This window comes from Plecotus auritus, assembly GCF_963455305.1.
Source record: "Plecotus auritus genome assembly, chromosome: 1".
In the NCBI taxonomy this organism is placed as follows: Eukaryota; Metazoa; Chordata; class Mammalia; order Chiroptera; family Vespertilionidae; genus Plecotus; species Plecotus auritus.
This window is the reverse complement of record NC_137770.1, coordinates 47,876,331-47,891,599: the sequence shown is the minus strand read 5'-3', so window position 1 is coordinate 47,891,599 and position 15,269 is coordinate 47,876,331. Positions and strand designations below refer to the sequence as shown.

General features: G+C 50.8%; 1 protein-coding gene across 4 annotated transcripts in view; it reads left to right on the top strand.

Annotated features, from left to right (window-relative positions):
- MAP2K5 (mitogen-activated protein kinase kinase 5) overlaps positions 1–13,061 on the top strand; it is a 289,315-nt gene extending 276,254 nt beyond the window's left edge. For 3 of the 4 annotated variants that reach the window (XM_080670938.1, XM_080670940.1, XM_080670939.1), the window contains one exon: positions 12,594–13,061. In XM_080670938.1, the coding sequence (XP_080527064.1) occupies positions 12,594–12,698 (105 nt within the window). In that variant the 3' untranslated portion in view covers positions 12,699–13,061. Of the gene's footprint in view, positions 1–12,574 lie in introns of all 4 variants that reach the window. The other variant, XM_080670941.1, reaches the window with a different exon arrangement.
- The last annotated feature ends 2,208 nt before the right edge of the window (positions 13,062–15,269 follow it).

Sequence of the window (15,269 nt, the reverse complement as noted above, 5' to 3'; positions counted from 1 at the left end):
AATTCAAGAAGATAGAAATCATATCAAGCATCTTCTCAGACCACAGTGGCATAAAACTGGAAATCAACTACAATAAAAACAATCCAAAAAAAAAACCAAACACATGGAGACTAAACAGCATGCTATTAAACAATGACTGGGTTACCAGAGAGATCAAGGAAGGAATAAAAAATATCATGGCAACAAATGACAATGAAAACACAACATTCCAAAATCTATGGGACACTGCGAAAGCAGTCTTGAGAGGGAAGTTCATAGCTCTACATGCATACTGCAAAAAACAAGAAACAATGGAAATAAATTACCTAACCCTACAACTCAAAGAGTTAGAAAGAGAGCAACAAGAAAAGCCCAGTGTAAGCAGAAGGAAGGAAATAATAAAGATCAGAGCGGAGATAAACGACATTGAGACCAAAAAAACAATACAAAAGATCAACAAAACCAAGAGCTGGTTCTTTGAAAGGATAAACAAGATTGATGAACCTCTAGCCAGGCTCACCAAGAAGCAAAGAGAGGACCCAAATAAACAAAATCAGAAATGAAAGAGGAGAAATAACAACAGACCCCACCGAAATACAAAGGATTGTTAAAAAATGCTATGAACAACTCTATTCCAACAAACTGGACAACCTGGAGGAAATGGACATATTCCTAGAAAAATAAAACCTTTTAAAACTCAATCAGGAAGGATCTAAACATCTCAATAGGCCAATAACTATGCAAGAAATTGAAGCAGTCATCAAAAAGCTTCCAGCAAACAAAAGCCCGGGGCCAGATGGCTTCACAGGGGAGTTTTACCAAACATTCAAGGAAGAACTAAAACCTATCCTCCTCAGACTATTCCAAAAAATTCAAGAGGAAGGAACACTTCCAAGCTCATTCTATGAAGCCAGCATCACCCTAATACCAAAACCAGATAAAGACAACACAATGAAAGAGAATTACAGGCCAATATCCCTCATGAACATAGATGCCAAAATCCTCAACAAAATTCTAGCAAATCGGATCCAGCACTACATCAGAAAGATCATACACCATGACCAAGTAGGATTTATCCCAGGGATGCAAGGATGCTACAATATCCACAAATCAATAAACGTGATACATCACATAAACAAATTGAGAGATAAAAATCACATAGTCATATCAATTGATGCAGAAAAAGCATTTGACAAAATCCAACACCCTTTCTTGATAAAAACTCTCAACAAGGTGGGAATAGAAGGATCATACCTCAACATAATAAAAGCTATATATGATAAACCCACAGCTAACATCATACTCAATGGGCAAAAACTAAAACCATTTCCCCTAAGAACAGGAACAAGACAGGGATGCCCACTCTCACCGCTCCTGTTCGACATAGTACTGGAAGTATTAGCCATTGCAATTAGACAAGAAGAAGAAATAAAAGGCATCCAAATTGGAAAAGAAGTAAAGCTGTCCTTATTTGCAGATGACATGATATTGTACATAAAAAACCCAAAAGACTCCATCAAAAATCTAATAGACTTAATAAATTAATTCGGCAATGTAGCAAGATACAAAATTAACGCCAAGAAATCTATGGCATTTCTATACACCAATAGTGAACGTACAGAAAGGGAGACTAAAAAAGCAATCCCATGTACCATCGCACCAAAAAAATTAAGATACCTAGGAATAACCTTAACTAAGGAGGTAAAAGACCTATACGTGGAAAACTACACAACACTGAAAAAAGAGATAGAGGAAGACGTAAACAGATGGAAGAACATACCATGTTCATGGATTGGTAGAATCAACATCATCAAAATGTCCATACTACCCAAAGCAATCTATAAATTCAATGCAATTCCCATTAAAATACCAACGGCATATTTTACAGACCTAGAACGAACCTTCAAAAAATTCATCTGGAATAAAAAGAGACCTCGAAAAGCTGCAGCAATCCTGAGAAAGAAGAACAAAGTAGGGGGGTCTCAATACCAGATATCAAGCTATATTACAAAGCCACAGTTCTTAAAACAGCCCGGTACTGGCACAAGAACAGACATATAGATCAATGGAATAGAATAGAGACCCCAGAAATTGACCCAAGCCACTATGCCCAATTAATATTTGACAAAGGAGGCATGAACATACAATGGAGTCAATATAGTCTATTCAACAAATGGTGTTGGGAAAATTGGACAGATACATGCAAAAAAATGAAACTAGATCACCAGCTTTCACCATACACAAAAATAAACTCAAAATGGATAAAGGACTTAAACATAAGATGGGAAACCATAAAAATACTAGAGGAATCCATAGGCAGAAAAATCTCAGACATATGCCGAAGGAACTTCTTCACTGATACTACCCCTAGGGCAATGGAAACTAAAGAGAAAATAAACAAATGGGACTACATGAAAATAAAAAGCTTTTGCACAGCAAAGGAAACCATCAATAAAATAGCAAGAAAGCACACTGCATGGGAGAACATATTTGCCAATGATATCAACAATAAGGGTTTAATCTTCAACATTTACAGAGAACTCATACAACTTAACCAAAAGAAGATAAACAACCAAATCAAAAAATGGACAACTGATCTAAATAGACACTTTTCGAAAGAAGACAGAAGGAAGGCCAAGAGACATATGAAAACCTGCTCGAAGTCACTAATCATCAGAGAGATGCAAATCAAAACAACAATGCGGTACCATCTTACACCTGTCAGAAGGGCTAACATCAACAAATCAACAAACGACAAGTGTTGGTGAGGATGTGGAGAAAAAGGAACTCTTTTGCACTGCTGGTGAGAATGCAGACTGGTGCAGCCACTGTGGAGAATAGTATGGAGTTTCCTCAAAAAACTAAAAGTGGAACTCCCATTTGACCCAGTGATCACACTTCTAGGAATATATCCCAAGAAACTAGAAACACGAATCAGAAAGGATATATGCACCCCTATGTTCATAGCAGCACAATTCACCATAGCTAAAATTTGGAAACAGCCTAAATGCCCATCAGCAGATGAGTGGATTAAAAAACTGTGGTACATCTACACAATGGAATACTACGCTGCGGTAAAAAAGGAGTTCCTACCATTTGCAACAACATGGATGGAGATGGAGAGTATTATGTTAAGTGAAATAAGCCAGGCAGAGAAAGATAAATATCACATGATCTCACTCATTTGTGGAATATAATGAACGGCATAGACTGATGAACAAGAATAGAACCAGAGACTGAGAAACGTCGATCAGAACCTCAAACCTCAGGGAAGGAGGGGGTCGGTGGAAGTAAGGGGGAGAGATCAACCAAGAGACTTGTGTGCATGCATATGAGCCTAATCAATGGACACAGACAACAGGTGGGTGCGGCATGAGTGGCTGGTGGGGGGTAATGGAATAAGGACACATATGTATAAAAATAATAAAATTAAAAAAACATTTCTCTCTCTCCCTCTCTCCTTTGCTTTGGGTAATTTTCGCAGACTTTTCTTCTAGTTTACTAACTCTCTCCTTAGCTCTATCTAATCTGATGCCTGGCTCATCCACAAAGAGTTTTGGGTTTTTTATGGTGACTATATGTTTTGCTTCTATGTTGCACTTGATTATTTTTCAAATCTCTGTTCTCTTTTTCAAAATATCTTGTTCTTAGTGTTTCAATTTCTCCTTTTATGTCTTTAATCTTTTCAGATGTAATTTTCTTTTCTATTGTTTTTCTGTTATCTCAGTTCTGATAATTCAAACCTTCTTGCGTGTTGTGTCTGCTGACCCTTGTCCATTGTGGATTGTTCCCTCACGGGTTTTGGAATTTTCACTGAAAGCTCATACTGAGTGGGGCTTATTACTGTGGAAATTTTGAATTTCAGAAGTATTGCCCCAGAATGGTTTTTTGTGCTGAGAGACATTTCAGAGTATCACTAGATCAAGACCAATGTTATATTAGTTTGTCAGCCTGAGTGGGAATCTTAGACCATAGAAGTGCACAGGGCTCAGCCTCGTTTTTGTATTTCTTGGGCGACTCCCCTCAGAGCCGCCTTATCATCCCCTTTGCTGATGGGCAGACTTTACCTAGCTCACCCCTTTGTAGTCCCGGCTTTGTTCAGGGTCTTAGGGTCACCTCCCCAGGTGGATCTCGTTCTGTTCTTCAGACCATCCAGGTCCTATGTTCCTGGAACTAATAATTCCCCTTAGGCTTAAAGCCACAAGACTTACACTCACACATTTAGAATTCTGGCTTTCAGTTCCCTCTTTATTTTTAGCACTTGCAGACTTCTTTTCTTTTTAAAAAACCTTCTATTTTATCTCTCATGGTGAGGGCTTTGTAAAGGGAAAGCTAGTCTTCATCTCTCATCATCTCTTCATTCACTCCTTGTCAGAATCATTCCATTCTTTTTTTTTTTTTTTCAACAAACTTACTGAGCTCCCACTGTGTGCCAGAAATTGTGCTGGATCTCATTGTCTCTTTCCTGCCTTTCTGTATACTCATATGGCCACCTACACACACACACGTGAGCATATACACATGCACACAGCCAAGGTCTCAAACATCAAATCTCAAGAGGGCAGGAGAGAATCCATCCTTCTGAGCATTGCATCTGTAGCCACACAGTCATCACCCCAGAGACAAAACTTAAACATCTGGGCACTTGTAACTGGCCGCAGAATCACTGCTTGGGCAGCTGTAGGCCCAGCCTCTCGGGGAGTCCTCAGCACTGTGGGAACAGGGCCCCCACTCTCCCTTTGGCGCCCTCTGATCCTGACTCCTCTGGACATCTGCCTAGCTCGAGATGCCTGGGGTAGCTGGCAGCCTCCCCACTGTCTCCCCATTCCTAGATAAGTTTCATGACAGGGCAGCCCCCATAGCTCCCCTTAAATGGTCCAGAGGCACCACCCTGCCACTCACATAGCTCACCTCCCTCTGACATCAGCTCATAAATGCTGGCACCTGCATGTCTGCCCCCTCACCATGCCCACTGGAGTCATCCCATGCCCCCTCCCCCCACACCACACTGCTCTGGTCCTGTGGCTGCACTGGCCCTGGAATGACTCACAGAGATCTCAGGAAACATCGTGTTCTCTCGATGGACCATTTCTACTCTGTGTAGAAACACATAGATCTGCTCAGATGAAAGGTAGAGAGCTCCTTGACCCTGTTAGATGGCTCTGTACAGTCTGGCATGGCTAGAGGTAAGCAATTTGCTGCTAGTAATTGAATATTTGGGGAGAAACATCTATTTCTGTAGCACTTGTGAAGAATAAACTCAAGAAGGTTGATGGAAATGGCATGTCACAGCTGCAAACCATTTCTAAGGTCTTAAGAGAAAATGAAGGGCTGGAAGGGACATGCCCCCCTGCCCCCGACACTTCCAGCCATGGAAGAGCTTTAGAAAGCAGAAGCTCCGAAAGCAGTCTCAGAACAGACGCCCTGCTCAGAAAGCCCTGCACTGTGGCGTTGCCCAGTTAAGCCAGGCTAGGGAGACAAGTCTCCAGCACACACCTCCTGTCGCATCCCAAATCTGTTCCATGTGGAGAAATAATAACACCCTCTCACTGCCCAGCTTGTCTGTGGCACCTCAGTTGGTCCCCATGACCCACCCGAGAAGAAGAGAGAACAGCGGTATTTGGTGGGGCAAGGAGGCCTCTCCGTGTTCAAAACCTGTTGAGATACAGGGCTCAGAAAATGACAGAATGGAAGTATCAGCTTTGCTTCTATAAAGATCTGGATTGAACAATGCACTCACCTGTGTGGTCTTACTGGGAACTTACCACTGAGTCCCTGTCCGAGGTGACCACTGCAGGCCCCATGGGGTCAGAGCCTCCTAGAGGACAGGCCAGAACCCTGCACCCCACCCACCCTACCCCATCCTCCTCCCTGGGGGCAGGGCCCAGGAGTGCAGTAACAGAAGTCCTTCCATGTACAACGATGAAGCCCAGGGAAGGAGGCTCGCCCTGTAGTGTGTCTTCTGTAGGTGAGGCAGTGTGGCCCTTCCCAAGCCTCCCAACTCCGGGGAGGACGAGCAGGTTTGCTGCCCCTGGCACCACCCCACAGAGGGCAGAGAGAAGGACTCTTATTGAGATGCCTGACCTTCCCTCTGCTGAGTCACTCATGGGGACTTCTCTCCAGCCTCAATCCCAGCCACCTCCTTCCCTGACTCCCGGGTGACCAGCCTGGAAGGGAGAGTTGCCCCTGGGAGGAGGATGGCTTGTTTGCTCATGTAACTCACATTATAAAGGCTGCCCGCTGCCCCGCCACTTGTCAGCAGTTTAGCAGACATTGGACATCTGTGCCTCCTTCCGTAAGTCATTTAACTTCTCTAATCTGAAGTTACCTCCTGGGCAAATAGGCATTAGATAGGTAGTTGTGAACCTTTACCATGAAGTGATTTATATGATGTAAAATTAATGCAGAGCCTCAGGATTAATATACCAGAGAAAAGTGGGGTTTTTGCATGAATGTATCAGTATTTATCTTGAATATTTCTTTATAAAGTCATTCATGAGATTTCAACATTCTGAGTTGAACAAAGATGAGTGTGTATGTTATTTTTTAATTAGGTTTCCACAACTACAGTTAAAAATGTTTCTTAACAATTTGAATCAAACATCGAGAGAAGCCCCCACCCACCTCAGACCCTCTGACTCCACAGGCTCTGAGGTCCTGTCTATAATCCTACCCCTTATTGCTGAGAAGGGACTGAGTGTTACCCTTGCCCCTAGGGCTGGGATCCTAAAGGGACATGCAGAGAGCTTTCAAACAAGGCTCACAGGGCCAGCAAGGAAACGTGGAGTGATGGGCAACACGTGGACACGGCCCCTCCCGGTTCTCAGCTCACCTCTTATAGGCACCGCCCCTGCCCATTCACTGTAGCAACTTGTGGGACTCCTTACTTGTTTTGGATTTGGCTGAGGTGCACTTGGGCCAGGTCTGACTTCTTCAAACAGGCTTGTGCATGCTTGGCATTCTCTCCCATGCAGAGTCCTCGGTTGGAGAACAGGTGCCTGGTGGCCTGGGGCTCACGCTGAAGAAGCGGAGGCCTGTGGTCCAGAGAGGACCCCCAGAGTCTAGAGCAGCCTCAGCTTGTAGCGCTTTCTCCCTAGGCCTGCCCACCCCAACCCACGATGCTTCTCAGCCCAGCATCAGGCTCCTGGGGAAATGCTATCACTTACCAGTCAGTCCAACTAACTTTTCTTGATGGTGGCTATGTGATTACCCCTCCAGGGGCTTCCAGTCCAGTGTTAGGATAAGATGGGCTTGAACAATGATGACATGCAGCAGAATCACTGCATGCTCTACTCTAGGGAGGTCGGCAAGTGTTTGCACAGTTCCTCTGGGAGGGGTGGCATCTGTTGGGAGGCTGCGGGAAGAAAGGCTCTGTAGAGGTAGATCTTAGGTTAAGGTGTAATCTGCTGGGCATCTCTTGCTTAATTGTTCTTTCTGCTCCTCCCTCCAGGGTCTGGTCTCTGTAACTCTGGAAAATGTCTTTTAAGCTCTGGGCCTCTGTTTTCATGCTTCTATGGAGTCCAGACCTAAAGACTAAGAATGGAGAACCAGGGGCTCGGGTTCTGAGACAGACTGCCAGCTCATACACCGAGGTGGGCTGTGCAGGTTGGGCCCCACCACCTCTGGCCCTGGCCCTGAGCAGAAAGGATAGCATAGTGACTGAGGGCTTGGGCACAGTCAAGCTCTGTGGCCCTGGACAAGTTCCGTAATCCTTCTGTGCCATACTTTCTGCATCTGTAAAATGGGGATAATTTTAATACTTAATAGAGTTGCTAAGTATTGAATAAGTTCTTTGATTAGAAGTGACTGACCCATATGAATTTGAGCTGGGAGGGCCCGATATGCCCTTTGCCACCCTAACTTCAGTTTATTAGTTTAACAGTACTTGGTGAGCACCTATAATGTACAAGATACTCTTTTTTTTTTAAAGTAGAACTTTAACACTCACTATCCCAACCTGAGAGAGCACAGTAGCTGGCGTCCTTTATGGCAGAAGAGTCCTGGATGCAGACCCTGACTTTGCCACTTTCCACCTCTGGAACCTCACCCCGAGTAATGTTTCAAGGCACCTCAGTTTATTTTGCCTATAAGTGGGGCTGCTGAGGGTTCAAGGTCAGGTGCTGATGTAGGGCAGCCAGAGGCGCACAGAGGTGCTCGTGATAGATACAGAATATACAGATAACTTCGTCATGCCATCGGACCACTAACTGAGGGCCTTGCAGCCACACCGGCAAGTTTTCCATTGACTCAAACGCATAGTGTTCTTTAGGAAGTTATATGAGAGAAGGAAAGTGTGGAGACCCCAAATAGGTAAATGCCTATTTGGGATGAAACTCAGAAACCAAATGAGAGCAGAGAGTGAGGTGTCAGTGAGTGAGCACTGCACCAGGAGTCCAGACACCTGAGCCTCAGGCAGCACTTACCCACCACCTCAGGCTCGGAGCCCCATTCCTGCCTGCACGTGGGCACATCAGCCCTCCCATCCCTGCCTCCTTCAGTGGACAGGTAGAGCTGCCACGTGAGAGGGGCTCGGGAGTGCCATGCTGTCAGCACGATGAAACGGGTGGGTAAAAATTAGGGACATTATTACAAAAGAAGAGAGGCAGACTCTGGTGGAATACCGGACAGCATGCCTGGAAACTGCAGCTCCAATTCCTGAGTTGCTGGGTCTTCGCCAGCACCCTCCTTTGCACCAACACCCTCCTTTGCGTCAGCACAATTTGCTCCTCAGCCCCATTGGTGGAGGCATCGGCACCAGGTGACACCAGCTGTCTTTGGTAGTTGTTGACTCGTGTCTCTCCCCCGTGTCCCACTTTTGGATCCATCCTGCCCTTATAATCCCATCCTTTTCCCTTCATTATGTCTCCATCTTCTGTGGCGAAGTTTGTGGACCATAATAATTCAACCCGCGCCGATTTAACTGTTGCAATTGGCCCTAAGAGAATCAAGGAAATGAGAGTGGCTCCCACTGCCTGGAGATGAGGGCAGTGAGATCATTCAGCAGCTCTGGCCTGGCACGCGCCCTGGCAGCCTCCGCAGGGCGCTCTCCGTATGGAGGACAGAGACCTGGGTGTCCAGGCAGTCACCTGGGGTGGGGGGTGCTCTTGACAAGCAGCATGTGGGCATGCTGGCTCCAGGGAGGTGACCGCGCCACGCTCCCACTGTTGCTTGCAGCATGATGGGGCTGAGAAAGCTTGTCCGCACCTCAGTTCCTCTGCCTAGGAGGGAGCATGTTTCCCCCAAGTGCCACAGGGCCTTAGGGACACCAGAGAGGGCCTGCGAGGCCAGCTGTCTGACTGCAGGTGCAGGTGAGCACTTGGTCCTGCCCATGGCTTTTGGAGTCAGGAGACTCACGGTGTGAGTCCACCCAGCCGTTTGCTTCAGTGACCTCGGATGGGCCCCTGAAGTGTATGTGTCCTCACCCTACAGACGGAGATGCAGGGTTGTTGCACCTCCAGAATGTGGGATTCGGTGGATCCAAAGCCCTTGGCAAACCCCTGGCCCACAGCACTCTGTCCATGGTGCTGCTCTCAGTACAGGTGTTACTCAGTGCCACTTCCAGATACCTGGCCTTGCGGGGCCCCTAACGCAGCTGGCTGGCCGGCCTCTGCTCGGGCCTGGAGCCACCTGGGAACTCAGGCACCTCCAGGTGGCCTGCTTTCCACAGAATTGTCCATCAGGTTTTGTTTTCCTTCAATTCATGAGGAATCCTTGCATCACATGTAGGAGCTAGAGGAGTGTCAGCCAGACTCCGGGAGGAAGAGGGAACACACCTGGCAGGTCACGGGGATGCAGCCCTGCCTTGAGGATGCACCAGAGTAGAAACCAGAACTCTGTTCAGCCCAGCACTTAACCTAGTCACTTCAGCTCCCACTCAGTCTCCTCTTCTGTGAAGTGGGTGGTGGTGTGCCTTCCCTGCTTCTCACACGGGGCTGATGGAAGGAGGGAGAGTTTTGTCAGAGTGACCCACCACTGCAACAGAGCACTCTCCCAGTGTGTCCACGGGATGCGCTGATGGGACAGATCAGGCCCCAAGCCTGCAGCCTTGGTCCCACCTCTGCCCCCCACGTAGGCTCCGGGAGCCCTGGGCAGTGGGTTTGGGTTAGAGACTTCTGATTCAGCCCCAGCTCCGGGAACCCGGGCAGGTCAATCATTTCCTTCCCTGTAAAGTGCCCACCCACGTGACTTGGTACCTGTCCCCAGACTGTGAGGTGCTCATGGATCCTGCAGGCAGAGATGCTGCCAGGCCGGTATCCCACCCCAGGGTCTCCAACACTCTTCTGCCCTGCTCTGCTTCCCTCAAGCAGCTGTCTCTGCCCCTGCTCCCCGCACACCGGCTTCTCGTATGTTCCATCACGTGGTGATCCACGCTGCCAGCAGCTCCCAAATTCTCTGGGTGCCTGGAGCGACTGCAGCCCCCCCTCCATGTCTGTATGTGTCTCTGCCCTCTCTGTCTCCCTCTGTGGTTCCCCCTCTCATCCCTCCCAAACCAGTCAACAGTAGCTGAGGACAGAACCGATTGTCCAGGTCACTCCCTTGAAGGGTGGGGTAAAGCCCGAGGGATACGCAGGGGATGGGAGTCGCCTCCCAGCCAAGGAGGCCAGGAAGGGGAGAGTCTCCACCAGCGCCCTGGATGCCCACTCTGCTCCCTCCTCCCCTCCCAGGGCACTTGGGCAGAATGCTTCCCTGCAGTGCGGCCATCAGCCTTCCCAACTGGAGGAATGCTCCCCTCTCCCTCCTGCAGTTCCGCTCTGCTTGTTCCCGAGCAGATGATAACAGAGATGGAGCATATGGGCCCCAAAGTCACCGGGCATTCTGGGAAAGTGACACTGGTACCCGGGCTTGGCGGGAGGGGCCGTGGGCTCTGGAGCACAACTTCTCCCTTTGTTCTTCACAAGGGCACAGGTTGCCTCTCCTGAGTCTCCTGAAATGGAATAAGTGGAGGAAGAATTCTCTTTCTAGGCAGCCACTTAAGAGGGCAGGTGTAGGCCGGGCGCATATACAGGGAGGACATGTGGGAGCCAAGACAGAGTCCCTTCTGGCCTCTCCTGCCTCAGCTCCCCCACCCACTGCCTGAGGACACCCACCCAACCTGGTTCCACCTCCCCTTCCCAGCAGCAGTCAGAACCAGGCACCTGCTCCCTTGTGGTCCTGCAAGTATCTTGGGGTCCCACACAGAGTGCCGTGGGCAGATCACAGGAGACACCCAGCTGGGCTCCAGGCCGATTTCCCTGGTGGCCTCGGTGAGTCCCTGCCTTGAGCTGGGTACCCCCAGCACCCTCTAAGCTGATTTCCTCCCCCTGCACCTCTGACAGGTTCCGCGTGCCTCTGAGCTAGATGAAGCAGTGCAGGATTCTCCGGGGGTGGTTTTTCTTGCCTGACTTGGGAAAGCTGGGTAAAGGGACACAGTGTCAGCCCAAGGTGAGAAAGCCTGGGCTTTCTTCCTTCCTGTCCCCAGACACATCTCAGGTCTGACCATGTGTCTGGGGAAGCCGCCCCTTCCCCTGCCCTGGCCTGGTGTCTGGGCCCACATCCCTCACAGCCACCCAATGGGTTCATTTGGAAGCAGCTCGGAGGTCCAAGCATGTCGCCAGCGGCTGACTAGCCCCCAGGCCTGCAGGTCAAGACTGGCTGGATTGGGAAAGCCAAGCTGAGAACCCAGCTCAGGGGCAGGAAGGGACCCGGGAAAGGCATGGAAAGCAGGAGGGAGCAAGGCAGCTGGAGCTGGGAGTTTGGAAGGGGCGAAGGAGCTGGGCAATGAAAGGCACACGGAGCCCCCTTCTCTCTGCTAACCCACTGTGGCTTCCTGGGACCGGCTGCTGCTTTGGTGGGGGAGCTGCCAGGTGTGCATTCTTTAGCAAAGAAGCCACAGGTGAGGAGGAGGGAAGAGAAGGCTTTTCTGATTTCCTTTCACCCTTGACCCGTGGCCCCTGCTGTTTTCTGGCCTTCCCTAGGAACTCCCAGGAGGCCCTAAGATTGTGAGTGTGAACCTTGATTCTTCAGGGCAGCAAGGAGGGCACTGGCTAAATATAGCCCAGCCTGCCGCTGGCGAAGCCGGTGAGAGCCTGAGGCAGGCCCCTCCAAAGCCCAGCCCCAGCTTCCCACCAGGAACCACACATCTGCGCACACAGCACAGCCCTCTCCCTCTGACACACCTGCCCCCGCACCGTAGATTGTGACCTCTTCATAGAGGTTTCGACCATGAAGGAACCCGGAGGGATCCACACAGCCTCTGGCCAGTGGTTCTGTGGGCGCTGGCAGCTCGGAGCCAGGCCTTGGCCGGCCAGCTGTTGGAGTGACGCTGGGCCGAGGAAGGGGCAGTGTGGGGTCAGCACAGGCCTTATCCTGGGGGAGCTTTCGGGCTGGTTGGCACTTCAGGGGCAGGTGGCCAGCACCAGGCAGAGCCTGAGTGGGCTCCAGTGCTCCAGACGTGCACATCGCTGCGCTGTCTGGGCCTCAGTCCTCCAGCTGTGAAATGGGTTGCTCGCTGCCCACCACACCTCACAGGGCTATTGGGGAGAAAAAGTAAGATCCAGGCTGAGAACAGGCCTTGGCAAGTGTAGTGAAGTACAAGTCTGGGGATTGCCTGTCTCAGCCTCTCCGCTTCTCTGCAGGGCCACCCGTTCATCGTGCAGTTCAATGACGGCAACGCGGCTGTGGTATCCATGTGGGTGTGCAGGGCGCTGGAGGAGAGGCGGAGCCAGCAGGGCCCCCCCTGAGGCCTCAGAGGGCACTGAAAGCCCAGGACTGGTCACCAAGGGGAAACCCGCCTGTCACACCGCATCCCGTTTGCTGTGTGCAGCAGAAGAGCTTTGCTGGGCCTGGGCTGCCCCGCCCTCGCCTCAGCTCCGCCCGCAAAGCCCTGCCTGGGAGCCGTTGTGCCAGCCCTGGCCAGGATGAAGCCCTCGCCCCTCCGCCCCTCCGGTCTGGAGGCACTGACGGAGGGAAGGGGAGAGGGTGGAGGCATTGCGATTGGAGGCTCCTATGCCCCCGCCTCTCTTCCTTTTTCCTAACGTTCTTCTTTGTAAATGGTCAAGCGCCATCAGCATCATTGATGGGAATAAAAGTGTTCCTGCCTCCCCCTGAGGGATGTTACTAGGTTGTCTGTTACCCATCCAAGTTGGGGGGCGGGGGCTCCCACTTCAGCAGGGCATGTGGCCCCACCAGTCCCCTGGGCCTGGAGCTGCCCTGGTCCAGGCACCTGCACATGCCCCATGCTTCCCGACATTCTGGAAAGAGGCCCACAGCCCAGCCCACTGACCTAAAACCGAGACATGGAGGTCCTGGGACCAAGTCCCTTGGCAAGGAGCAGCTGAGCCAGCAGTGAAAACGGATCCTAGACCCTGAGCTCTTGCGGACTGGGGTTTGTCCCACATGCGGAGGCTGGGCTGTCCCAACAGCACCAACACAGTGACTTAACCATGGTTGGCAGGGGGCGGTGGGGGGGTGTGGGGAGAGGACAGGAGCTCAAAAGTTGGAAAAGGCCCTTCCACCTTCCACCCCATTCCCCACCACTGGCTCCTCTCTTCAGCAAGCTGCCCCCCTCGCCACACCCTGTGAACTTCATTCACCTTGGGCCACTCACAGCTATCCTCTCAGGTAATCTTCTCAACCACCTGCCAGGTAAGTGTGCTTACCCCCATTTTACAGGCGAGGAACTGAGGCTCAGAGAGGCTTGGAGGTCTGAGTGGCATCCCAACCCACTGAGAAACTACTGACGCCACACACATCCAGCACCTCCATTTCTCATCGTCCTCCCAGGGCCCGAGCTGCTTCCTGGGACTCGGCCATGGCTCCTTTCTCCTTCACACCCACATCTAGCCCACCTGGGAGTCCTGTTGTCTTCATCTTCAAAATGTATTGATTCACCACTTCCTGTCCTCATCCAAGGTCCCATGCCTGGACCACAGAGCAACAGCCTCCCCCAGGCCCTGCTCCCACCTGCCCCTGCGGCCTGTGCTCCACATGCTGCTGGAGGGAGCCAGTTAAACCGAGGCAGATCATGTCCCTCCCAGTCTCCAGACCTCCATGGGCTCCTAGTTCACAGAGAGGACAAGCCAAAGGCCCAAGAGTGGCCTGTGTGACCCTACACAGTCTGCCCCATTATCTCTGACCTCAACTCCTATCACCCTCCAACCCTCCCACACCTGTTCCCTCCTGCAGCCACCTGGCCGCCTCTGGATCCTTGAGCATCCAGACACGCCATCAGGCCCCAGAAGAGTGCTAGCCAGCATGAAGGTGCATGCTCCCTCCACAGTGTAGGTTGTTACTGGGAAGCCACTGCCTGACCCTGGACGACCCGGCCAGGACAGCATCGCCCAGTCCCCATGCACTGAGCAGGAGCCATGTGACTAGGGCTTGTCAGTGGAATGAGCAGATGCATGTTGCTTCCTGGTCAAGAAGCTTTCTGCAGATGTGCCTTCTCACCACCCTTTCTCCATCCTCCTGCTGGAAGAATGCCTGCCACAGGATGTGGGGAAGGCTGAGCCACAAATGGAAGAGCCTGAATCCTTGAACCACCACATGGAAGAAGGGCCACCCAAGGAACTCCTGCATTGGGCTGTCAGTGAGCGAGGCCTGAACCATTGTGTTGGTATGTTACTGGCAGCTGGATTATGCCAACTACTATAGGCCCTTGTACTTGGAGTGGGAACTCTCTTCCCCATGTGTCCACCTGCTCGCTGCACCCTTCAGATCGCTGTCCCAAGGGCTCCTCAGTGAGTCCTGACCTGCCACTCTATTTAAAATAGCAACCTATTCCCTGGGACTTGTGCCTCCCTTGCTGGCACCATGTCCTCCATTGCACTTGTTACCACGTGACAAACCACTGACTTCACAATGTTCTGTTTCCTCTCTTCCCCACCCACCATGAGCACTCCACAAGGGCAGAGATCCGGGTGTTCTCTTCACATGGTATCCCCAGTGCCAAGGACAGAGAGCCTGGCCAAGCAGGTGCCCGATGAACATTTGTTGGCTGAGTGGCCAAAGTGGCAGGCTCTGGTTGCCAGCTAGGCTCAGTCCGTGCCCTTGAAGGGGCCACCCTACATGAGGCATTGCTGTTTTCTCAGGTAGGGGTGGACTTGTCATTTCAGTAATGCTTTTCAGGGTGGCACAGGCCTCCAGCTGCCCCTGGGCCTGGACTCCGCATTCATCTCCTTACTGAGCACCTGCTGTGTGTGTGTGTGGGTGGGGGAGGCTGGGAAGTCACAGAATTGGGTGAGGCCCTGGGTCAGTGCCCAGGACAGGAAGAGCTTTCCAAAGAAGATGTGCTCAGTGAGTGGGAACCTTCA